General features: G+C 41.6%; 1 protein-coding gene across 3 annotated transcripts in view; it reads left to right on the forward strand.

Moving 5' to 3' along the window:
* Window positions 1–27313, forward strand: part of plpp1a (phospholipid phosphatase 1a) — a 118479-nt gene that overhangs the window by 31783 nt on the left and 59383 nt on the right. The window contains exons 1-3 of one of the 3 annotated variants that reach the window (XM_041194997.1): window positions 3645–3784; window positions 14021–14172; window positions 23534–23814. In XM_041194997.1, coding sequence (XP_041050931.1) covers window positions 14050–14172; window positions 23534–23814 — 404 coding nt within the window. In that variant the 5' untranslated portion in view covers window positions 3645–3784; window positions 14021–14049. Of the gene's footprint in view, window positions 1–3629; window positions 3785–14020; window positions 14173–23533; window positions 23815–27313 lie in introns of those variants that run through there. The other 2 variants (XM_041194829.1, XM_041194907.1) reach the window with 2 other exon arrangements.

Raw genomic sequence — 27313 nt, forward strand, 5'->3', positions numbered from 1 at the left:
GAATGTGTTTCTATTTTACATTTAATATGTTGCTCATGAATAAAACCCTTGTCAGTTCTGCTGATCTGCTGGTCTGATGTACAGAGATTTAGCTCAAGTGTAACTTCCCTTAAGGAGGGCCTTGCTTCTTTATCCAGTACATTCTGAGTATTAGCCCACAGAGGGGTCACAATCGCATGTATTCAACACTTTGACTTTACCACTTGTGTGTCAATAAATAGGTTCAAGGTGAGCACAAACTGCCAGATATGTCTCCTATAATAAGATAATTGGACATATGTTGGCTACTAAGCAGATAAAGTGGCTAAAATATCTAATCTGGAATCAATTTTAGTGTTATGCAATGATGCCTTTTAAGGTGAAAGCTTCTCCTATTAGTAGCTAGAATTGGAGAGAAAAGGCAAACTTGCCTGAGGGAGGTGCTCGGCCACCTGGGAGTAGGCATAAAGTTAATGAAATAAATAAGGCCCTTTTACATTATAAATGAGTTCAACACAAACTAGGGATCTATAATTATTGGGTTAAGTGAGTTGATTTATTGATGTCAATGCAGAGAGCTGGTTTTGTGTATTTACCTTGTATGTAAGTGGAGCAAAGCATGTTTATGGAAGCTGTTTATTCAGGTCTAAATGTAAAAACAGGAGGTCCTAGATACTTAAAAGTGGATAGTTATATTTAGAAAAGAACCTGAAAAGAGCATAAAAGAGATGGTGTGGCATGGATGGGGCTGGGGACATGGGGGATATGTACTTAGTTTTCATTTCTTAGTTTTTGTTGCCCTTTTTTGCTCCTCCCCTGAGTAAGCAGGTTCCATAGGTTTTGGCAGTCCAAATGCGGATGAAGAAAAAAGCTCCAAATTGCTGGTAACCCAAATTAAAACCAGGTGATAGAAATACACAACAGTGCTACCAGCATCAGCAGAGAGATGAGACAAGTTGTTTCAGATGCTCTATAGCACAATGTTTTATTTTTTCCAATGTTGACAGACCAGTGTATTTCCAGCATTATGCGTTTGTGTTCATATATGTTCACTTTGAAACTGGGATCGCTGTTTAGAGACAGTGAGGTAGACCTTGACTTTGGATGATAGTTTAAAACAGGTGATAGCAAGACAGCAGCTGGTTTTACATCTCTGCTGGTTGACATCAATGGAAATGAAAATGGGTGGCTGCTCACTAACACCCATTTTACACTGTTGTAAAAAGTTGAGCTTTCCCCAATTTGGACACTATATATGGTCACACTGCACAGAGTGGAATATCACATGCCAGAGGTAGCAATGATATGACCCCCTTCCCCTCGTAGAATACATGTTAAAGAACCATTGAAAAAGTAAACTGAAAACACACTATTGAAAATAAAATGAAGGCAACTTCTCTTTAAGTAGACACTGCTCAGGCTGTCATGAAGTCTGTGAGGTCATTTTGTCCTTGGATAATAGTATAAAACACATATTGAATCAGTCACTTGTTACATATTTCACCTGATTTTCCATTTCTATTGAATTCAGTGGAATTCAGGAGAGATGATTAAAATATGGCTGATTCAATAGCTACCACTGCCCGCTATTATCCAAAGTTAAGGTTGCCCTCTCTGTGTGGAAGTGCACTGAGCTATTCACACCAAGAAGTTTCTAGATTAAACCTCTCACCTGTCCAGAGTGATGGTAGGAATGTCACAGGTTTAGGGATAAAGAAAGGAAAATCATCTATTCAATGAATTCTGCTGACAGCAGCTCCTATGTGGTCATTGGGTGAGGGTAGGATTGGATTTGGCAGCTTAGATAAATTGGTGAGGAATAGATTACCGTGAGGCAGGTTAGTTTTACCTCGTTGATGTGTTGTTGCAGTTGTCATCCTGCTCAATGCAAGAGAAATCACAATCGAATGTGGTTTGTGGATGGTGCCCAGTGCCTATAGACATGTACTTCATTATAAGATATCTCCGGGAGAAGAGGGGAGAAAAGAAACTCACTGTTCCATAAGCAAGATTAACATTGGCTCAGAGCTTGGTCATATCTAAATGAGCAGATCTGAGCAGTAATCATACTATGATGAACTTAGACCCATGTAGGAGTGGTGTATTTATTGACTGTCTTTGATGTTCTGTTTACTCACTGCTAAACTACTGTTACTATTTCCTTCAAAATTACATTAGTTAAGACTTCCTGGACTTTTAAATATAATGAGCTTTTTTTTTGAACTGGAACATTAACATTAAAACTGCTAACATTAGTGTTCTGTATTGTGGCATTGAATAAATCAGTGGGTTGGACTATTAGATCTGTAATGTAACACTTTAAACCGTGCAACCTGTAATCAGAAACAGAGATGACTCTTCAAGCACTATGATTGGCCTCGGATCCTTTGGTTGATGAAGGGGAAGGTTGTCTCGGGATCCTGCCCCTGATTGCTATCTAGAGAGTCCTGTGCATGTTGCTTGTAGACTAGGTCAGGCTCTGAATTTCCCTCCATAGCCAAATAACTGACTCATTGTCAAAGTTCACATGTTAATTCTGGAAACTTAGTAAGGAACCAGAAGGTGACTGGCACGTGTGGCTCCATAACCCATCTAAGATTCAGTGCTTTTAAGAGAGAAGGGGAAATGAAAAATTGCAAGGGGAAATGAATAATCTTATAAGGTTTATTAAATAGCAAAGAAAAATATCACTACTTTTTGAATGGAAATTTCTGATAAGATAAAGATAAAAAGATCAATGTATTTTGAAACTGCTAACTTTATCCAAGTACAGAGATGTTAAGTACTCAATACATGGCTCATTGTGGAGAAATGGTGCCCAAGATGAGCGAAGTTTCTTAGTATGACTTCAGTTTACAGGAGAACATATTGGGGGAAAATAACCATTATACTCCCAACTAGGAATATCAGCATAACAAAACATTGTACAATACATAAATTTTGCCCCAAGCTGATTGGGAGATGCCCAACTAGTCTCCTTCTCCAAAATGAAACAGATAGCAAAACTGTCGTTCAGCAGAATAATATTACACAGTATTTCCAGATAATCTATAAGAATCTCAAATCACTTCTCCAGTCTATGACTAAAGACTTGTTAGTTATGTTATGGTGTTTCTATTTATTTGGTGAAACTAACAAATAAAAATATTGGTCCTAAGATGAGCCTATGAATGCCATAGCAGTGGTTTTGTGAAACAAAGCTATGGCATTTCTTGTGTACAGGCACATCACTGAGTTTGCTTTCTGCAGTATGTGGACTGCACTTAGCCACATAAATTTTAAACAAAGATTAGGCATAATTATTAAATTATGTCAACACTGAAGGAATAGATATAAATCTCAAAGATTGGGGATCATGGACATCCAATGGTATGGTTTGACAAGTGTTCGTGCCCATGAGCTGTCATCAATTCTAAATAGCTGATCTGAGCCATTTGTCTCAGACTGTTGCTGAGTGGATGGGAGGCACTTCACCACAGGATGGGCGGAAAACTGGAAAGCATGTCGCCCCACCCCAGGCCACTGCATGCACATCTGACAAATGGGTTGTTTTGTAATTTGAATATTTTGGAATCAAGATTCATAAATGTTATCTGCTATTGTAAAGTAGTTTAAGGTGCACTTAAAAGCTCTTTTTTCCTTCTTCACAGCTGGTATGCCATTGGGCGTTCTAAATTTGTTCAAAATAAAACCGTTTGAAAGAGGTTTTTTTTGTGATGATGAAACCATCAAGTTCCCTTTCAAGAACAGTACCATCACTTCCACTGTGCTGTATACAGTTGGGCTTTCACTGCCTATATCAGCTGTAAGTCGCCTCTTATTCTTCTAAATTCCAGTGGATACAAGCCTAACCTGTCCAGCCTTTCCTCATTAGGACAATTTGCCCATTCCTGGTATTAGTCTTGTAAACCTCTGAACTGCTTCTAACTCATTTACATCTTTCTTTAAATAAGGAGAGACCAGTACTGTACACAATACTCCAGATGTAACCTCCCTACTCTTGTAATCAATTCCCCTCACAATAAATGATAACATTCAATTAGCTTTCCTAATTACCTGCTGTACCTGCATACTAACCTTTTGTGATTCATACACTAGGACACTCAGATCCCTCTAAATCTCAGAGCTCTGCAATTTCTCATCATTTAGATAATAAGCTTCTTTTTTATTCTTCCTGCCAAAATGAACGATTTCGTATTTGCCCACATTATACTCCATTTGCTAGATCTTTGCCCACTCACTTAACCAATCCATATCACTTTGTAGCCTCCTTACATCCTCTTCACAATTTAGTTTCCTACCTACCTTTGTGTCGTCAGCACATTTAGCAACCATTCCTTCATCCAAGTTACTAAAATAAATTGTAAAAAGTTGAGGCCTCAGCACTGATCCCTGTGGCACACCATTCATCACATCCTGCCAACCAGAAAAAGACCCATTTATGCAAATCTCTGCTTCCTGTTAGCCAATCTTCTATCTATGCCAATACATTACCCCCTACACCATGAGCTTTTATTTTCTGCAATAACCTTTGATGTGGCACTTTATCAAATATCTTCTGGAAATCTAAGTACAGTACATCCACCAGTTCCCCTTTATCCACAACACATGTGACTCCTTCAAAGAACTCCAATAAATTGGTTAAACATGATTTCCCTTTTACAAAACCATGTTGACGCTGGCTGATTGCCTTGACCTTTTCTAAGTGCCCTGCTATAACATCTTTAATAATAGCTTCTAACATTTTCCCTATGACAGATGTTGAGCTAACTGGTCTATAGTTTCCTGCTTTTTGTCTCCCTTTTTGAATGAAGGAGTTATATTTGTTATTTTCCAATCTAATCAAACCTTCCCCGAATCTAGGGAATTTTGGAAAATTAAAACCAGCGCATCAACTTTCTAAGTTAGCCTGCGGATTGCATTAAGAAAGAGTGAGCACAGACACAGTGGGTCGATGGCTTTCATCTGTGCTATAAACCTTTATGGTATATGTAATGTGACTAGTGGTTTTGAGGGTCAGGCAATAGCTAATGTCTTAATTAAAATAAGATGCTTATTTTAAAAATAGGATTTTGTCTGTTTGTAACTGCATGCGCCTGGCTACTGACTTCTATTTTGGCCATGAATGCTTTAATCTTTTGGAAATGTCAACAGCTGCACATTCAGGCACTGGCTTGCTCCGGCCTATTATTTTTATTCAACTAAATTATTACTGCAGCCAATCAATGTTGCTATGTCTGATTCTTTCAGCTATTTTGTACTCTTCCATGTAATGTCAACTAGTCTTGGACAGGATCAACTTTCGAGTTTAACCTGCAAGATCCTTGCGCTGAAGAATATGTGATTCTTAAAAAGCCACTGAGAAGGAGCAGGGTTGCACCAGTTCCAGCACTTGAACAGTGCTGATCAACTCAAGAGTCACAAATTTATACCTCGGCTTCCACTGATTTCTCTTTGTTGCTCCATCTTTGCCACTTTTCTGTCAGAACCATATGTGATGCTGGAGCATTCCAAACCTGAGGGGTAAAATGCTGATTGAGTCAAAGATTGGGCAGAGAGGCAATATTGCCAGCCTGTTATGGAGTGACATTGACTGCAGTTGTTGAGAATTCAGCATGCCATCCTGGTTGAATGAAAAGTCATGATAACTGGGGAGGTAATGAAGTCCTGAACTACAATAAAACTGAGGATGCAAGGGCTCTCCCCACCTGGGCCCACAGGATGCAGCTCACTGTCAAACTGATACACTGCATTGAGTGCAACTTGGTGGTGTTGAGTAGCTTTGAGAATGAGAGACTAGCAACATGAAGAACATTATAAACATTGTAATTCAGCAGTATCTTTATTGACTCTATGATTAATAGAATAGTTTCAGCTAATGTTCAAACAGGATGCACAGACACATTGAGTGGTGCTCACAGTACTGCAGATGACTTCCATTTATACTTTGGAAACTGCAGCTGCATTTCAGCTAAAGGAAGATGAAAAGAAAGTGTTCTCAGTTTATTCCTAAACTCCATGAGTTAAGAACTGTTTTGTGGATTAATATCATTGTATTTTTAGAGTACTCAGTGTTACATGTAGAAGATTATTTTTAATGTAGGAATTATATGCATTGTTGGTCAAATGTTCAGTGCTCAAAGAATTACTCTTGCCTCACCGCATACACAGGTACTGCAGATTTCTTGCAGGTCTAGTCATGCTGCAGTGCAATCACGATGCACTCCTTTGAAAAACTATTTCACATTAATTTAAATGGGCACTGTGGACTTAATAGTTATAACCCACAACCCCGCCCAAATTAATGCTACTTTCATTGCGTTTGTCCATGGTGATGGAAATTAGTTTGACCCAATTCACTTGCCACTGAAAATATTGTGAAGTGCATGTCCTAGTTTATGGTAATTTATTAGTAATTGGTCAAGAAAAACTTAGTGAACTGATTAGCACTTTATTGTTTTGCTGTTGGAGGAAAAATAACTTTTCCTTTGGAGTTCCCAGTGAGGTGCTAGAAACATTGCTTTCAGCCAGGGGACTATGATTAATCTTTCTACCTCCTGATTTCTTGTTTGGACAATTCCATTAGTGCTGTGGCTAAAATATGGGATAACAAAATGAAGTCATCTGTGAATTCTGTGCCTGCTACGTAGTGAATTTAATGTCACTGTATGATAGATTGCAGTGTCTTGGTTTTATTGCTGCCATAAAATTCTCTTCTAGAAACCGTGTTATTGTATCAGTTTTAAGTTGCCATGGGTAACCCTTTCATCCAGTAGCATACCAACTTCAGATCTGACAACTTAGAAGACTTCTTGCTGACAAAGATGCCGTCCTCTTTGCAGAAATTAAAAATGCGCATCAAAAGGGAATGAGAGAATATTGAACAACATGGGTTGTTTCATGGCTTCCTCTATCAGGGGTTTCTTTGAAGCTGATCTGTATGAGTTGTAACGTAAATTAGTTAGTAGAGTGAAAATTGACAACTTAAGCTGCTTAATGGTTCTAATATTGCATTTCCAAAATAATTGACATACATATTGGCTATCTCCATGATCAGCAGTTATGTTCATCCTTTTTGTACAATTTTTGGCCATTATATTTCAAAGAGAAAATAAAATAGTAATTGTCTCATCATGATGGAGTGCATTTAGCAGACCAATATGTGGCAGAGCTCATTATGTGAGTAATTCTGTCGGTGCTGGAAGTCAGAAGTAGAGTGGGTTTAATGCTTTGTCATAATCCGGGTTTCCTGGTTGGATAGATTTAGCTACAGAGAAATCGTAGAGTAGTAATTCCATTGTTTACAAGTTGACTTTAGGAACATGGGGCCAGAACCTTTGTGCAGTGGCAATCACAGTCAGATTGCCTCTCCATTCCTTTTTACTTACCTTAGTTGGGAGCTGCACATTTCTCACCTAACCTTACAACTCGGGCCTGCTAGGAAATATGCAGTACCGGCACCTGGGATTCCTCTGTGCAGGGCAGCAGCATCGGGGGAATTGAAGCCATGCCCCCTATTTGCAGAACTAGCTGCCGTAAACGAGGCAAGGTTATAGGTCCCAGCCAATTTCAGAAGTCGGGGAGAAGGTAAGTGAGTATGGTCAGTGGGCAGGATGGTGGGGGAGGGTAGAATGGGATAGGATGGATCGGGGAATAGGATGGGTCGGGTGGAGGTAGGATGGGTCGGGGGATAGGATGAGCTGGGATGGGTGTAGGATGGGTCAGGGGAATAGAATGGGTTGGGGTTGGGGTGGGGGTAGAATGGGTCAGGGAATAGAATGGATCGTGGGAATAGGATGGGTTGGGGGTGGGGGTAGGATGGGTCAGGGGTAGGATTGGCTGGGATGCACATAGGATGAGTTGGAGGAATAGAATGGGTTGGGGATATTTGGTTGGTCAGTTGGGGGTGATGGGGTAGTTGAGAGTGGGGTGTAATCAGGAAATGGAGGGTAGTTAGAGGCAGGGGAATAGTCCAGGGGCTGGATCTTGAGGTCGGTGAGCAGGGGGCGGGGCCTGCTCGTCGATGCATAAGGTGACATGGAATCAGCTGTGCGCCCGCTGACCTGTTAACGGCCAATTGAGGCCATTTAAAAAGTAATTAGACTAGTTAATGGACCTGCCCGTCCAACCTTAAGGTAGGCAGGCAGGCTGGGAGCCCTGGCGGGCTTCAGAAAAGGCATGAAACCTCATCCATGGGTGTGATGAGGTTTCATATAGGTTTTTAAAAATGCAATAAAAGTTTACTTAGTGATGGACATGTCCCAACTCATGACAGTGTCACATGAGGGGACATGTCAGGGAAATTTAATTTCTCTACATGTACCACTTTTAAATTTGGCAGTACTTAGCCTCAGGGAGATGAGTGCACTCTTTCGTGCGCATGCTTGAAAGAGCACACTCCCGGCTTAGCACATGGAGCGCAGAATGCTTCCTGGCGGACATCACGCTGGGCGGGCCTTAATTGGCCCGCCCACATAAAATGGTGGTGTGCCCCCAATCGGGGGCGCTGATCGGATGTGCGCCCGCTCCTGAACTTCTGAACTGGGGGGTGTAGTTGGGGGGGGGGGAGGGGGTTGGGAGGAAAGTTGTGGGCGTGGGGTGTAGCTGGGGAATGGGGCGGTAGTTAGCTGGTTCTCAGGGGTTGGGAGGTTAGTTGAGGGATTGGGGTTAGTTGTGGTGGGGGTCATAGTCAGGGAATAGAGAGGGTGGTCAGGGGGGTGGGCTGTAGTCCACGGGTAGGGGGGAGTCAGATGGTTAGGAGGGTAGTCTGGGGGCTGGCATGTAGTCGGCAGTTTGGGAGGATAGTTGGGAGTTGGGGGGCTAGTTGGGGGCAGGGCGTGTAGTTGGGGGGACCAGCAGGGTGTCGGGTGGGTCACTTGTATAGTTACCCACTTCTAACTTTTCCTTCTATCCAGCTTCACCTGCTTCAACCCCCTTAAACAGTATAAATTTCATCACATTTCTACTTCTATTTAGCTCTGAAGGAGGGTCATACAGACTCAAAACATTAATTCTGTTTCTCTCTCCACAGATGCTGTCAGACCTGCTGTGTTTTTTCAGCATTTTCTGTTTTTACTGTAAATGCAGTCTGACCAGTGACCTGCCCAGTGTCAAATGGTGTCCTTTGAATTATACTAAATTGTTCTGTTAGTATAGCCCAATACTTTGATAGCTTTAGCTATGATTTCCATATAATGGTCATGAAGATTTAGTGATCTATGCATAATAACACCAAGATCTTTTTCACTGTCAACTTCCTCCAGTCTAATCCCCTGCAGTGATATTCTGTGTTGGCCTTAATAACATGCATGACATTTATAAGTAAACACCTTTGCATGGTCCATCCCTTTTCATGGAACGGACTCCAGGAAACTCAGTGGAACACATAACGAGGAAGTCAAGTGAGGCATCCTGGGGAAACCAACAAAATGCAAGATGCAAGTAAAAGAGGAATGATAAGTTGGGGTGGTGAGGAGGCCAGACCTGGGGTGGATCTGCAGGTGGAAGCACATTTAATTGCGCACTCATATTCAAACATGGGTAATAGTCTTTTCAAAGGTCTTGCTTGGGTTTTCTTTCTCCTGCTAACATTTAAACTTTCCTGAGGCAGAACACTGCCAAGCAAGTCAGTGTACCTAACAGATGTCTGGGCCTCCTGCCCTTATCTTAACCCACAAACCAATGTCTGTAGAAAGGTAGCACTTTGTAGATCAGATTGGAGGTTCCTCTTCCATGTGACAACAATACCATCAGACCTCCCAATGATATACCCATGAGCCATGAATGCCTGTCTAATTGTTATCCTTGCAGTTCCTTTGGATGGCTCTCAATCACATCACAACATGTTTCAGATAGTACTACATGGAATATTGATCCAATACCATCAGTCTTCCACTCCCACTTGAGTTGAAAATTGCTTGATTTTTGAGCTCTACTTTAATCACTGAATTTAAAATATAAAATTCATTAGTGTTATCTTCATTGTCATTATAAATGCATCTTTCAATCTTCAGAAGTAAAGCATTTGATTACTTTGCTTGGTAAAACAGCGTCTTGGGATGTTTTACTGCGTTAAAGATGATATATCAATGAAAATTATTGTTGTTTCCAAATATAAATTAATTCCTTCTGTTCTTCTCTCTTATCCTGAACTTATGCTAAGATATATTCCACAGCTGTAACCAACCCTTTGAATAATTCAACGAAGGAGTCATACATAGGTGGGAGCACAAGCGGTGTCAGAACAAAACCCAACAAGGATAAACAGTATAACTGAATTCTATGTTATCCTCTCCTAAAATAAACTCTTTAACAGAAGTTTCTGGTTAATGATTTGGAAACTCGTTTCTCACTTATTTAAGCTGGAGATGCAAAGTTTGTAGAAGTGGGAATTTAAAAACACTCATTTTAGATATTACACAAACATATGAAGGTAGGACACTCGGTCCTTCGAGCCTGCTCCGCCATTCAATAAGATCATGGCTGATCTGATTGGGACCTAAACTCCCCATTCCCGCTTACCCTTAATAGACTTTCACCCTCTTGCTTATCAAGAACCTATCAACCTCTGCCTTAAAAATATTCAAAGACTCTGCTTCTGCCATCTTTTGAGGAAGAGTTCCAAAGACTGTCAACCTCAAAGAGAAAAAAAATGCTCCTCTTCTCTGTCCTAAATGGGCGACCCCTTATTTTTAAACAGTCGTCCCTCGCACCAGATTCTCCCACAAAAGGAAACATCCTCTCCACATTGACCCTGTCAAGACCCCTCAGGAACTTTATATATACATTTCAGCCAAGTCACCTCTTATTCATCTAAACTCCAGTGGACTCAAGCCTAGCCTGTCCAACCTTTCTTCATATGACAACCTGCCCAATCCAGGTATATTTGTAAATCTTTTCTGAACTGTTTCCAATGCATTTATATCCTTCTTTAAATAAGAAGACCATATCAAACCCTTTATTGGAATTTCAGCAATCAAGGCAAGAAATTGTTTAGGCAGAAACATTGAGGCCATTTATAGTACCAATTGCCTAAGTGGCTGAGATAAACTAACTCAGCACAGATCATCCATTAAACAGAAGATTTTGCCATTTTCAATTGCTTTATTCACACTATGGATATTTACCTAATAAAGGCATCAAAGAGCTTCTGGGAAGAGTTATTTTATGAATAAACTGTGGAAATGTGTACTTCGAAGTCTGATAATGCCACCCCTTAACTCCATTTGCTCTGTACTTTATCATGTTCCACAGGCACATCAAAAAATCTTTGTTACTGATACAGATCTCTATATAACTTTGCTATGGTTTCATATTAGCTCATCAACATCTTGTGTTTTTGTTTTATTTCTTGGTTAGATTAGCAATCTGAATTAACCTGGAGTCAATAGTGGGAGTTTTGTGACTTTTCCACAAATATTTTTGTAGTTACTTTGTGCTGCTGAAGTTTTGTAATTTTGCTGAAGATTGGTGTGAAAGTTTTACAACCCTCATTGAATTTGAGAGTTCCAAACAATGTTGTTTTGTCTTCCCTTCTCTTCATTTTTGTCCATTTTCTGCCTCTGCATCGCTCCTTCCATAAAGCATCTTGAATTATGTGTGAGATGTGCAAAAGTGCACTCAATATAACCCACTTGTTCCTAGCTTGACCTTTGGCAATAATCATTTGCCAACCTTTCTTTCAATTTCTTGAATGCTGCTGTGTTGACATTAATGAGATCTATGAAACTATAAATTTACATTACTTTAAATAAATGAGTTTGTGACTTTTTATGGAATAGCTATTAATTTCATTAGGAAATAGCTGGGTGTTAACTAGAACAGTGCGTCCATTGGAGTGTAGGCATTTCCAGTCTCTGCACATTACCGACAGCTGCTGCCTCATGAGATAATTAACATGGTTGTCATTTTTGGCAATGATCAAACTAACCTCAGTCACAGGATAATGTTTAAATTATGTGGTGCTTGCTGCTACCCTATCATAAATAAAAAGAAACAAATATGCTTTTTGTAAAAAAAAGAAATTACATAACAGACAATCCAAAAAGAATGTGCAATTTTAAAAGCCATGATTTGTCTACAGTATGCAAACCTTAATTCTTGTTGATTATTTGAAGTCCTGACGGAGAAGCTTGGGTCACTGTAACTCAAAGCAATTTCTAATCCATGGAAATCTTGCTTCATTAAAATTTGATAAATGCTGTCTTCACCATGAGACCTAGATGTGAAGGGATGCCTTGGCCCTGGTTCCACCAAATGCAGTGCAGGAAGAATAATGGGCAGGTGTAGAACAATCTCCTTTTTTTCAGCGTCCTGGTGCTGGATGAACTGTGATGCTTGTTGGGGGAATTGGAAGCCAGTAACTGCCTTGAGTTCTGCCAAACTGCAGTTTTTAGGACAAACTGCTACCTCATAAGCACAATTATTTCTGCCTTACCTACAATGGATGAGGTGAAGAGAAACAAGAAAACTTTCTTTTAATGTCCCTTCCTGATGTTTTCAATGTTCCATGCTGAAAACTACAGTCAAGATAAGCTAAAATGCTGATCATACAGGCCCACAGGAGAATGATGGTGGATCCTGGCAGCAGTAGTAAAATCTGATTTCACTTATAGTTTGCAGAAAATCTTGTTTCAAAATTTAATCTCTGAAGAATAATTCCAGGATTTTCTGTATCATTAAGTCGCATAAACATTTTGCAAATATTTCTTATCATTTGGTAATTGCTACTTATTATTTCTTTGTTACAAAAAACCATTTTGGATTAGAAAACTGAGAAATGAAGTTAGTTTTATTTTATCACTATACTGTTTACTGTTTACACAATGCAGAAATAATACATGCATTTGGTTTAAAAAGAAATGATTTGCACAACATTCTGCTGCATATATAGCCTATATAATCATTAGCACTGTCAGGTTATCATCCCAGATATCATTTCCAATTCAGGGTTCAGAAGGTATATATGGAAACCTGGTTAATTCTGTCCTTTTTTATGACACTAAAATGAGGCTCAGTTCCATGATTAGGAACTCCTGGTGCAGAGCTTTGTGTGGCAGAGTGCCAATCGGGAATTTGGACATGTGCCTCAGGTGCCGTATGTAATTGATCATATCTCCATTTTAACAGACTCCCACTACATAACTCCCACTGACAGCAGCACTACTTCATGAAATTCACAAGAATATCCAAAGTTTAACCAAAAATCGTGGTTTAATTTCATCGCTTTCCCCTGCCTGTCAACTTTGTCTGTTCATGACAGTACAGTTCTGCAGGTGCTGGTAACCCTTTACTACATAACCTAATTGGCCATTCCCTGTGTGAGAGCAGCAGTATATTACATGACCATGGAGGACAAAGACTGTCCCCAGTTTGAATCAAGGGAGAAAACTGGATAGGAATATATAGTTTAATCATAATTGTTTTAGCATTCTTAGCAACCTTTCATTGTCTGAAACTTGGGCAGTTGTAGCTCCACTAAAAATGAAGTTCAAGTTTACAGTGGACTGTTAACATGATCTGAATTCAAGTGTTCAGTGGTGCCATGTATTGATTGTTTGTCTAATCAATCTTTTTCTTGATTCTAGGTTTGTTTCTTTCTTAACTGGTCTTTTGAAAATGGTGACTTTTTTCCTTCCTCTTTTGTTCCCTCCACATCACAAACCATTCTGCGTCCAAAAAATGGCAGGCAGGTGCACTGCAGCTCAGCTGACCTGGCTAGCAGGATGCACACAACAATAGACCCCTCTGACGATTTTTCCATCTTCTATGTGGCCAGTTTCATTTAACAATAATGGTAATGTGCCCATCAAGTGGGGAATCACCTTGGATGCCCATTTGCTGTGATCACATGACATAGCATGTTAGTGTACCATCAAGTGTCACATCATCTGCCTTTACATTTTCTGTTGTTTTAAATCTATACCCAGTAGCCTGGTGCTAGCCAAATAATTAAGTCAGGTAACATTTGGACATGGATCATTGAGCAGCTTATATGGTATCTGATTATACTGACAGTCTGGTTTCTCATTGCTTTTGCTAGCTGGATTGCCCTTTGCAATTCTTACACCGATGCATTCACCATTCAGACGAGGATTTTACTGTAATGATGAAACTATCAAGTACCCATACAAAGAGGACACCATCCCCTACCAATTATTAGCTGGCATATTTACTCCATTTGTTCTACTGGTAGTAAGTCAACTCATTTTTACTCCATACAATTCACTCTGTTGCTTTCGTCTGCTGTTGCAAATTATGTTGCTCACGATCTGGCCTGTGCATCAGTTGCACCATGGAAAACTAAGTCCTTTTTGACTTTACTTTGGTAGCTGCCTCAATGGATTAGTGGATAAATAGACATTCCAGCTTGATACTCAGCCTTTCAATGAAGTTAGCCCAGGTTCATCACCTAGTCAGTGCTGAGTGAACTGTTTTTAGCTGGGGTGGCAGTTTGGGTGTTGCAGTTGGCCGTATTGCCCAGTCACAGTTCCCACCTAACCACTATCCAGTCATTCCTGGGGGAAAGTCTTAACTGTGGATGTCAGATGAGGTCTTAATAGGATTCAGCTAAGATGCCACATTGATGGAATCGTCTATTGACAGTCATTATTTCGGCTTACATAAAAAAATATTGAGGTACTAGATTGCTGATTTTGTCCTGGTAGCTGTCATTGCCTTCTGGAGATAAAGAATATGGAAGGAGTATTCTTAAAATTAAAACCATGTCACTGATTTTCTTAAAAGCAAAATACTGCGGGTGCTGGAAATCTGAAATAAAAACAGAAAATGTTGGAAAACTCAGCAGGTCTGACAGCATCTGTGGAGAGAGAAACAGAGCTAAAGTTTCGAGTCCGTTTGACTGTCCCTGATTTTCATGTCTGTTCATATTGATAAATCAGCAGGTGAAGAAGAAAATTTGGATGGTGAGCTAGTTGTTCATTAGTTCCCGCCCTTGACAGCATTTCTAACATATTCTGTTGAAAGTGATATTGGGTGTGTTTTATAGGTTACTTGATGGGGATAACTTTAAGTAGCCAATTGTTTAAATTATGGGATGTGGGCATCACAGCATTTATTGCCCACCTGCCCTTGAGAGTGAACCAGATTGCTGTGGGTCTGGAGTCACATGTAGGCCAGCAGATCTCTTTCTCCTAAAGGGCATTAGTGAAATGAGTTCTTACAATTAATCATGGTTTCATGGTCACCATTATTGAGACTGGCTTTCAATTCCAGATTTTTTGAGACATAATTGAATTTAAATTCCACCAGCTGCCATAGGTGGAATTTGAACCCATATTCTCAGAGCATTAACTGGGCCTTTGGATTACTAGTCCAGTGACATTACCACTCCGCCACCATGTCCCATCCCCATGTCCCATCCTTTGGCAAAGGTAAATATTTAAAATATTTTCCAATATCTTTGGACCACAGGCCAACTGAGACACTCATCACATTGGCATTATAAATAGCCCCAGGTCATCTTAGATACATAAATGGTCCTGACCCCCGGACCTAGGCTGACATCAGGGTACTACTAAATATGGGCAGAGCTCCTGCCAATGATCTGCCATCATTGTGACTTCATTGCAATTTCTAGGATAATTACTTTAGCTTTGCTGTATTGCTTTAATATCAACTCCCGGGTGTCACTTATACCTCTTAAAGGAGTATCATCTTCAGGAAAAAGAGCTTTATTGTCAAAGCATTTTTAATATGTTTGTTGTTGTCAGCTGTCCCTTAATTTGAGGATGATATCAACTTGGGTCATGTGTTTCTGCTTTGTGACTGAACAGGCTGATTCTCAACTCGCAGATCTTTGGGCAAGTGTGGCAGGACATCCCATTGGGCGGTGGGATCTGGAGTGCATGATTTGCTTCCTCTTCTTTCCTTCTCTGCCATTGCTTTGCCTCATCATTAAGACATTGTGACTCAAACTATTATACAGCTTGATGGATAAGTTGTCACCATTTTGAATGGCAAGCTTCTCCTGGTCATTGATGTCAATGCTGCTGCACTTCAAGGAGAGCTTTAGAGTGTCTTTGAAGTGTTTTCTTTGCCCTCCCCTGGAACGTTGGCCATTTGAGAGTGGAGAAAACAGAACCTGGTGGGGAAGATGCTTTTCGGGCATTCGGATACAGTGTCCAAACCATTGTGATTGATTTTGCAAGAGTTTTTCCTGAATACTTGTGAAGCTGGCTTCAAGACGGACACTAGCGTTTGTTCAAAGGCTCTCTCATTGAATCCAGAGGATGCAGCTGAGGCATTGCTGATGGAATTTCTCTAGCGAGAGCTATAATTATGCATATGCACATCAGTGTGACATCATTGGGAAGAAAATGACATCCAGCCTATCTTTTTCGTCTTGTCCAGTAGTATCGCTTTCCCTTCTCTCCTAAAGATTACCACCTATTACACCCCCTCTATCCCCCCACCTCAGCTGATGAATCACAGTGGTTTGGTAGCATAACTACTGACCAAGTCTTAATGTTCATAACTGCTAGACTGGGTCTGCAGCAGGTTGTGAGTGAATCAACAATAGGAGAAAACCTACTTAACCTCACCCTCACAATCTACTTGTAGCAGGTGCATTTGTTCATTACAGTATTGGTAGGAGTCACCACCGCATGGTCCTTGTAGAGATGATGTCCTGCCTTCACACTGAGGATACCCTCCATCATGTTGTGGGGCACTACCACCATGCCAAATGGGATAAATTTCAAACAGATGTAGCAGCTCAAAAATTGGCCATCCATGAGATTCTCTGGGCCATCAGCAGCAGCGGAATTGTATACAACAATAATCTGTAACCTCATGGCCCAGCATATCCCCCACTCTACCATTATCATCAAGCTGGGAATCAACCCCGATTCAGTGAAGAGTCTAGGAGGGCATGCCAGGAGCAGCATCAGGCATACCTAAAAATGAGGTGTCAACCTGGTGAAGCTATAACACAGAACTACTTGCATGCCAAACAGTGGATGCAACAAGTAATAGACAGGGCTAAGTGATCCCACAACCAATGGATCAGATCTAAGCTCTGTAGTCATGCTACATTCAGTCATGAATGAATGAATTAAACAACTCACTGGAGGAGGAGGCTCCACCAATATCCCCATCCTGAATAATGGGGGAGCCCAGCACATCAGTGCAAAAGATAAGGCTGAAGCGTTTGCTACAATCTTCAGCCAGAAGTGCCAAGTGGATGATCCATCCCAACCTCGTCCTGAGTTCCCCAGCATCACATGATGTCAGTCTTCAGCCAATTCGACTCACTCCATGTAATGTCAAGAAATGGCTGGAAGCACTGGATAATACAAAGCCCCGACAACGTTTCAGCATTAGTACTGAAGACCTAGAACTAGCCGTGCCCCTAGCCAAGCTGTTCCCGTACAGATACAACACTGGCATCTACCCAACCGTGTGGAAAAATGCCCAGGTATGCCCTGTCCACAAAAAAGCAGGACAAATCTAACCACTATCCATTAGTCTACTCTCAATCATCAGCAAAGTGATGGAAGGGGTCATCAACAGTGCTATCAAGCGGCACTTACACAGTAATTACCTGCTCACTGATGCTCAGTTTGAGTTCCACCAGGGCCACTCAGCTCCTGACCACTTTACAGTCTTGGTCCAAACACGGACAAAAGAGCTGAACTCCAGAGGTGAGATGAGAGTGACTGCCCTTGGCATCAAGGAGCCCTAGCAAAACTGGAGTCAGTAGGAATCAGGGGGAAAACTCTCCACTGGTTGGAGTCATACCTAGCACAAAAGAAGATGGTTGTGCTTGTTGGATGTCAATCATCTCAACCCTGGGACATTGCTGCAGGAATTCCTTAGGGTAGCGTCCTAGGCCCAACCATCTTTAGCTGCTTCATCAATGACCTTCCCTCCATCATAAGGTCAGAAATGGGGATGTTGCTGCTGATTGCACATTGTTCAGCACCATTCGCGACTCCTCAGGTACTGAAGCAGTGCGTGTCCATATGCAGCAAGAGTTGGACAACATTCGGTGTTGGGCTGATGAGTGGCAAGTAACATTCACTCTACACTAGTACCAGAAGAGAGAATCTAACCATCGCCCCATGACATTCAATTGCATTACCATTGCTGGATCACCCTCTATCAATATCCTGGAGTTGCCATTGGCTAGAAACTGAACTGGAGCAGCCATATAATTACTGTGGCTACAAGAACAGGTCAGAGGTTGGGAATTCTACAACAAGTAACTCGCCTTCTGACCCCCAAATCCTGACCAACACCTACAAGTAAGGGGTGTGATGGAATTCTCTCCACTTCTTGGATGAGTGTTGAGTGCAGCTCCAACAACTCTCAATAAACTTGACACCATCTAGGACAAAACAGCCCGCTTGAGTGCCATCCCTTCCGCCACCTTCAGCATCCACTCCCTCCACCACCGACTGTTGTGACTCACTGGGGATAGTGCGCTGTAATATCATGCCACACTGTTCCCTGAGCCGCGACAAATGTGAAGTCTGACCAAACCACCAAATTGCCACAATTTTACTTAGCTGCTTAATTTAGGTTAACACCAGGTTTGTAAACTTATTAAGTAAATAACTGCTTATTGAACAACTGTCATTAACCAGTGGCAAAAGGAAGAAATATGAACTGCTAATTTCTAACTCCATAACTTAAACTCTACCCCTTCTTAAATCCGTATACACACATGCAAGACATATAAGACACACAAAACATGGATTTTAAGGGTGGAATAAAACAGCTCAATAGCACCAGTCTGGAGTACAGGATTCGATGAGTTGATTTTGATCAATGTCTTCCAAATTCCTTTTAGTTCTTGTTGATATGAGGTGTTCTTCCAGCACTTTCAGTATTTAGTTCACTGGTTGAGCACTTGCTTTTCAATGCCCTTAACAGTGGTTTTCCCCTTTTCCTTTTTACAGGGGCTTCCTGAGCTAGAGAGCAAGTTATAGAGATGTGAGGAAAAAACGCCAGCTATCTATTATTGGGGAATTATTGGAATCTTCTACACACAGGAAAAAGAGGTTTTAGATCTTGTCCCTTTCAGGCTAGGAGCTATTCAGCTGCACTTCCCTCACACAAAACCTGGTCACCTGGTTAGGAACCAATTAAAATGCTATTGTCAGCCAGCACCCTTGGCCCAGGACTCCTTTCTGGCACCATCCTGTCTTTCATGGCACACTCTGTTCCAGGACTGCAACATTGTATATATATCTTTCACCCTGTTCCAGTGGACATGTCTTTCAAACTTCAGCCATTGTAATTTTAATCCATATTCCAACAGAAAATAAAAAGATATGTTCTTTACAACACTCCAGCAGAAATAAAAAGATATGTTCCTTACACCGACACACAGTGGCAGCAGTGCGTACCATTTACATGATGAACTGCAGCAGGTCACCAAGGCTCCTCCGACAGCACCTTCCGAACCCGTGACCTCTACCACCTTGAAGGACAAGGGCATCAGGCACAAGGGAACACCAGCACTTGCAAGCTACCCTCCAAACCACAGACCATCCTGACTTGGAACTATATCATTGTTTCTTCACTGTTGCTGTGTCAAAATCCTGGAACTCCCTAACAGCACCGGACATGTACCTATACCACATGGACTGCAACGGTTCAAAAAGACAGCTCACTACCACCTCTCAAGAACAATTAGGGATGGGCAATAAATGCTGGCCTAGCCAATGATCCCCAAAGCTCATGAATGAATAGGAAAAGGGCATTGATTCCATTGCTAGTGTTTCATTCTTCAGGTGTCAGTGGCACCATTCATTTATGATTCTTAAAATGGCTATTAGCAGTTTATTTGACAGTGGGGTGAGGGAGGGAGAAAGCTGGGTGGTGGATAGTTCACAGACAACTTCCTGGATAATGATCAGAAAGGGAAGGCATGGATGACCGTCCTTGGAGCAGGGGAACCGAAGCCAACTGCAACTTCTATACTGCTGCCCTGTCTGAGACCACCTAACTCAGCAGGATTGAAATCTGAACCCCCCTTCCAGATGTGGCTCAGGCACTTACTGGATTAACTTGCTGAGTAACCGAGCATGGCTTTTCAGCCTCATTAAACAAAAACTGGTTTTCTAAACACGCTTTCTGCACCATTGACTTGGCACCTTTATGTAATTCCAGTGCAACATGTATTAACAGACCTTTGAACAATGTATCTTAATATGTGTCAGATCAGGAAGATATGGAGTTCCTGTGTTGTCACATTTTTTCCTCTGTTCTCAAGAAAAGCTGCAATGTACTTGTTATATGATAGGGTGTGACTTTGTGATGATACACTGTACCCATTTCAAGGCCATCTTACATCATCAAGTAACACCAATTTCTTATCACTGTCAAACGGGTTGGTTCAATATTTCATGTTTTATGTTGGCTTTGTTTTACACCTGGCTAGGTTAATTCAGAGGGCATTAAGAGTTAACCACATACTGCAGCTCAGAATATCAGTGAAGCAACAGCTTTCTCCTGCCCATAAATTATCAGATTTATTGAACTCAATTTCACAGCTTGTTGCAGTAGAATTTGAATTCACAACTACTTGGCTGTTAGCAAACATCATAACACTATATTACCATACCCATACTGTGGTTATCGAGTTGTTAAGTTCCAACTTGCACAAGTCTGTCATTGCTAGATTTGCCAAGCTGGAGGATTGGTTCAAAAGGAGACTTGATAGTGGGCTTTATACTTCTCAGTGATACCCTGCAATCTTTTCTCACAGAAATCATAGGTAGTGATCAATACCTGGGGCACAGCAGGAGAAGGGGAGAGAGAGAGAGGCAGATTCTCCATTGTCTAAATCACCAAGCCGCCTCAAGTAATTGAAGTAGTGCTGGATCCTGATGTACCTTCAACTGTTGTAGGGCCAATTTATGCTACTTTACCTTTGTGCCAGATTAGTTCAGGGCTGTATTTGCTATTACTGTAAATGGATATCAGTGACTGCCTACTGCAGTAAGCCTATGGTTTCACATCTGTCTCCTCCCCCTCATGTTCTGCTTCTTGTGGACCTTGGACCTCTGCTTCGCCTACTTCCCTTGATATTGCAACGCAGCAGACCGTGATTAAATTGTTCTGATGTAAGGTTGTTGACCTGAAACTTTAAGCCTATTCCTCAGGTTCTGAGTGTTTCCTGCATTTTCTATTTTTGGTTTCCTTTACTGGGCTGTAGAAGTGGTCCAAATTTTGGAGTCTCTGGGCGGGCCTTCCCAGTCCCAGCAGGCGTGTTTGAAGTTGGTCAACTTGAAGTTCAGGTCATCAGGTTGGCAGGCCAATGCATTCCCGCCTCAGTGTGCTCCCACCAGAGGCGGGTCAACAACAGAAGTGGCTACCTACCTGGCAGCAGAGGTTAGCCAATAATTAGCAATTAAGAGTCTATAATGGGGAAAGGAAGGATGCCACCAGGATCTTCCTGGCATCTGAGTGGCCTCCAACAGTGCTGAGTCCAGCAACCCTGGATGGCAGACCATTAGGGAGGGGGGATCAGAGCCGGAGAGTTTATGCCCCAGTGACTGGGTTGTGGGCAAGAAAGGCTGCACTCACGGCCGAAATGATTCCTCTAAGGAGCTTTTTCCTCCACTCTGAGGGGCCTACCAGCTTCAACCCTCATTATTTTTAAAATTGATGCACATGTCATCCCTGTGTTAAGGTGCCTTGCGCTCTCCTTGCTGTTTGAGCAGCACTGACCTGTGCCAGTGAGCTGCCAGTCTTTCAAAGATACCAGCACTTTGATTGAGCTGTCAGTCTCAGGAACTTGCCCTTAGTTGGATAGGGTTCACAGAGGAGGCCGCTAAATTAGCCGCCTCCGGGAAGATCGTGCAGATAGGTGGGACTTGCCATTGGGTCAGGACCCTCATGATGATCAGATGCCATTGAATCATTAATGGAATGAAAGCCCTTCCTGCTTATATGGGCCAAGGGTTTGATGCGAAAAGCTATGATGTCTACTGGGATTCAATCTACCATGTTTCGGTCTCTGGGAATCGTGTCACTTGGTTAACGTTCTTTGCCTCATCCAATTGATGCCTCACTTCGGAAGGACAACTAATAAATTGTTCCTGTTATGAACATTATGGGGGAAGTTTTCCCAGGGTCTCAGAGGCACGTTGGAGGTTGAAAATCGTGAAGAAAGTGGTCATGCCAGTTCCTCAATGTGTTCCTGTCTCCTTGGTCTTTTCCCGGATGCAGTTTCAGTGCTGTGATGGCAGCCTGCTCAGTAGCTGCAAGAAGCCAGTTAAGGCTCATCAGCAACCAATTAGCAGTAATTTTCCAGTGTAAGTGAAAGTTTTTCTGTTATTGCACAAGTCACTTGCTATGTCTGCAGCTCATCAGGTAAGAAGAGGTGTGTACAGAGCAGGAGTTCTTAGAGTACTGAGACAAACAATGCAAATCTACCACCTTAAGGTGCAAATTGGCAAGCCTGAGGTCTTCTGCAGGCAGACGCTTGCAATCTCCTTCCAGTTTCCTGGAGACTGCAGTAAGAGATAGTGCTTGTTGATGAGGAAATGATAGCCATTGCCTCCAGCCATTTCACTCCTCTATTTTGTACAGTCCTCTTTTATCCCCTGCACTCCAGCAACACTCTGCATACACAGTGAAGGTTGCCTGCTGGCCTTGCAAGTTTCACACATTCAATTACCCTCCCGCCTCCCCAATCTTTTCACCATTCCGAATTGGGCAGTGATTCTGAAGATGGCCCCTTAATTGGGCATCTCTTGTAAGTTTCCTGGGAGGCGGGCTGCTGCTGCTCATTCGCAGTTTGGGACTCAAAAATGCTCCTGACTGTCAAAAAATTTCAAAGTCCAGGAGATTCAGCCCCTATATCTCTTAGTTATTTGACAGACATTTCCGCTGAACTGATTTTGCAGTGACTTGGAGAGATTTGGTAGCATAGAAGTTTAATGTTGTGGTAACCATCATTGCCACAGATGGGAGCAGTCTGTAGTAAGTCTGCAGTTTTCTACACCATGCGCTGGGCTGTGTGCTGATTTTATGACCTGTGCTTCTGTACCACGAAGCTTCATGTTTTCAACGGAACCACGGAATATCAAACCTATGCGGTTAAGCCAAACATTATGAAAAATAAATACGATGTCTGATTCAGCTACTCCTCCTTCAGCTTCAGCAGTTTTAGCTGTGATAGATATGTTGATCATGGGTTGTTACACTGACCTAAGAACAATAGGTTAAATGCTGCATACCAATTGCTTGTTTCTCAACCAGTGAGCGACATTAACTGTCGCAGTTATAAGTTACATCGTTTAAAAATTGTGGCTTATTAAGGAAGGAACACCGTACACATGAGCACCACTCAAACTTGTCTGATTTTCTAGTGAGGCAGTCATCAAATTCCAAAATATGATTCATAAGAACTCAAGCCATAGAACCCAATGCAAATGTGATTTATTTTTGCTGTTGCTTCTTTTCCCTGTGATTACGTTTGCTGAACTGCTTGTGAATGGCAATGTGCATGCTTTGTGAATTTCTTGTATTCATTATTTCCTGTGCAAAACTGATGCCTGATTTTTCTCTGTTGCAGATAATCATAGGAGAGTTAGTTTCAGTTCATTGGAACCGTTTGTACTCAAACTCCTTTATTAGAAATTCCTATATAGCCACTGTATACAAGGGAATTGGTGCATTTCTGTTTGGGGCTGCTGCGAGCCAGTCCCTGACTGACATTGCCAAGTATTCAATTGGTCGCCTTCGGCCCCACTTTCTCAATATTTGCAAACCCGATTGGACGAAAATCGACTGCACTTCAGGGTACATAGATGAGTTCACATGTCTGGGTGACCAAAGAATGACGACTGAAGCACGGTAAGTCTAAGATTAGCTGTATATGAATTATACAACATTCCAACCATAGGACAGAACTTTTAATCTGCTGCTCATTATGTCTTCAACTTCTTGTACCGTAGAGAACAACGACAATGTATTATCGTGTCTTATAACTTAATAAAATGTTGCAAGATACACATAGGAGCATTATAAATCAAAATTTGACACCGAACTACAAAAGACGTTATTAGAAATAAAAACAAAATGCTGGGAAAATTCAGCGGATCTGGCACACCTGTGGAAAGAGAAACAGAGTTAATGTTTCACGAGATTAGGAGATATTAGGGTAAATGAAAGCTTTGAAAGCAGTTCATACAAGGCTTCCAGACTAATACCTGGAATGGACGGGTTGTCTTATGAGGAAAGGCTGGACAGGCTATGCTTGTATCTGCTGGAACAAAAACAGAATTACCTGGAAAAACTCAACAGGTCTGGCAGCATCGCTGGAGAAGAAGAAAGTTGACGTTTCGAGTCCTCATGACCCTTCAACAGAACTGAGTGAAGTTAGGAGAGGGATGAAATATTAGTTGGTTTAAGGTGGGGGGGGGGGGGGTAGTTGTAGGGAGAAGTAAGCAGTGATAGGAGCTCCTGACCCGACAACCACGCCACTTCTCTCCCCCCAACCCCCCACCTTAAACCAGCTTATATTTCACCCCTCTCCTAATTTCACTCAGTTCTGTTGAAGGGCCATGAGGACTCAAAACGTCAACTTTTTTCTTCTCCGCCAATGCTGCCAGACCTGCTGAGTTTTTCCAGGTAATTCTGTTTTTGTTTTGGATTTCCAGTATCCGCAGTTTTTTGTTTTTATCTTTGTATCTGCTGGAGTTTAGAAAAGTAAGAGGCCACTTGATCGAAACATATTAGATCTTGAGGGGGCTTGACAGGGTGGATGTGGAGAGGAGTTTAAACTAAATAGAGTGGGGGAGGGTTCTGGAAAGGTGGGAGTAGTCAATAGGCCCCTGAACAGTAGCTATACAGTAGGACAGAGAATAAATTAGGACATAATGAGGGCATGTAAAAAAGGCAGCACATTAATCGTCGGTGACTTTAATCTTCATGTAGTTTGGGAAAATTAAATTGGCAGAGGAAGCCACGAACAAGAATTCATGGAGTGTATTCAGGACAATTTCCTAGAATGATATGTTGTGGATCCAACCAGGGATCAGGTTATTTTGGATCTGATAATGTTTAATAAGGCAGGTTTAATAAATGATCTCAGAAGTAACAGATCCCCTAAGAAACAGTGACCATAACATGGTAGAATTTAGCATTTAGTTTGAGAAACTTGGGTCGGAAACCACTGTGCTAAACTAAAATAAGGATAGTTACAAAGGAACAAGGGCAGAGTTGGCTGGAGTGAACTGGGAAAGGAGTTTAGCAGGGAAGGCGGTTGATGAACCATGGCACACGTTTTAAGAAAATAGTTCATGACTCACAACAGATATATCCCAGTGAGGAAGAAGGATTCAAGAAAGGGGATAAACCAACCATGGTTAACCAAGGAAGTTAAGGATAGTATCAAATCGAAAGAAAAGACATACAATGTGGCAAAGATTAGTGGTAAGCCAGAGGATTGGGAAAGTTTTAAAAACCAATAAAAGGTGAACATAGGCCACTTACAGAATGAGGTGGGGAGATAATAGTGGGGAACCAGGAAATGGCAGAGAAGTTGAATAAATGCTTTGCTTCAGTCTTCACTGTAGAAGGCACTAATAGCATTCCAATATAAAATAATCAAGGGGCAAAAGATGGGGAGGAAATAAATACAATAACTATTAGTAGAAAAAAAGTACTAGGGAAACTAATGGGGCGAAAGGCCAATAAGTCCACTGGACCTGAAGGGTTGCATCTTAGGATATTAAAGGAAGTAGCTACAGAGCTAGTGGATGCACTGGTAGTAATCTTCCAAGAATCCTTATATTGTGGAAAAGTCCCAGAGGATTGGAAAACTGTCAATGTAACACCTTTATTCAAAAAGGGAGGGAGACAAAAAAACTCTAACATCTGTTAGAGTCTATTATAAGGGATGTATTAGCAGAGCATTTAGAATTACATAATCTAATCAAGCAGAGTCAGCATGGCTTCATGAAGGGGAAATGATGCCTGACAAAGTTATTAGAGTTCTTTGAAGAGATAACTGGCAGGATAGATAAAAGGGAACCAGTAGATGTAATACATTTGGATTTCCAACAGGCGTTCAATAAAGTACTGCACATTAGGTTACTTAATAAGATGAGCCTATGGTGTTGGGAGTAATATATTAGCATGGATAGAGGATTGGCTAACTAATAGAAGACAAAGAGTTGGGATAAGGGGGTCATTTTCAGGATGGCAACCTATAACTAGTGGAGTGCCACAGGGATCAGCTCTGGGGCCCCACTTATTTACAATATATATTAAGGAGTCGCCCATTTAAAACAGAGATGAGGAGGAATTTCTTCTCTCAGGGTAGTTAATCTGTGGAATTCTTTACTGCAGAGGGCTGTAGAGGCTGGGTCATTAAGTATATTCAAGGCGGAGGTAGACAGATTTTTAAGCAGTAAGGGAATCAAGGGTTATGGGGAAAAGGCAGGAAAGTGGAGTTGTAGATTATCAGATCAGCCATGATCTCATTGAATGGCGGAGCATGGCCTACTTCTGCTCCTACGTTGTATGGTCTTAGGATGTTTCCTCTTGTGGGAGCATCTAGAACTAGGCATCACTGTTTAAAAATAAGGGGTCTCCCATTTAAAATAGAGATAAGGCAAAACTTTTTCTCTCAGATGGTCATGAATCTTTGGAACTCTCTTCCTGAAAAGGTGGTGGAAGCAGAGTCTCTGAATAAGTTTAAGGCAGAGGTGGATAGATTCTTGGTAAGCAAGGGGATGATGGCAGGCGGGATGCAGATTTGAGGTTACTATCAGATAAGCCATGATCCTATTGGCGGAGCAGACTCAAGGGGCCAAATGGCCTACTCCTGCTCCTTATTCATATGACCAAAAACGTGGCCAAGGACTTTTTCTGAGCATTTTAGAAAGGGAAAGAGTTGTTGATTGGCGGATGGGTTTAGGAAGAGAATTGCAGAATAGGAAGGGCCTTAGCAACTGAAGGCATGGATGCCAGTGGTGGTGCAATTAAAATTGGGGATGCTCAAGGAATTAGAGAACACAGTTATATCAGAGGGTTAAAGGGCTGGAGAAGATTACAAAGATAGGGAGAGGGCAAGGCTATTGAAGGATTTGAAAACTGGATGAGCAATTTAAAACTGGCATTGATTAATCAGGAATTAGCAAGCGTTGAGGTGATGGGTGAACAGGGCTTGGTGTGAGTTGGAAACTGGGCAAAAAGATGTTCTGCCTACCACATAAATGAGTAATGTGGTATATGAATTTCAATGCCAGTGCAGTCCCAGGTAACAAGATTGTACATCCCAATGACTGACAGATCATATCAAACAGCATGTCCCTCCAACAAAAGCAGAAAATGTTGGAAAAACTCA

The sequence above is a fragment of the Carcharodon carcharias genome, chromosome 1 (genome assembly GCF_017639515.1).
Source record: "Carcharodon carcharias isolate sCarCar2 chromosome 1, sCarCar2.pri, whole genome shotgun sequence".
NCBI lineage: Eukaryota > Metazoa > Chordata > Chondrichthyes > Lamniformes > Lamnidae > Carcharodon > Carcharodon carcharias.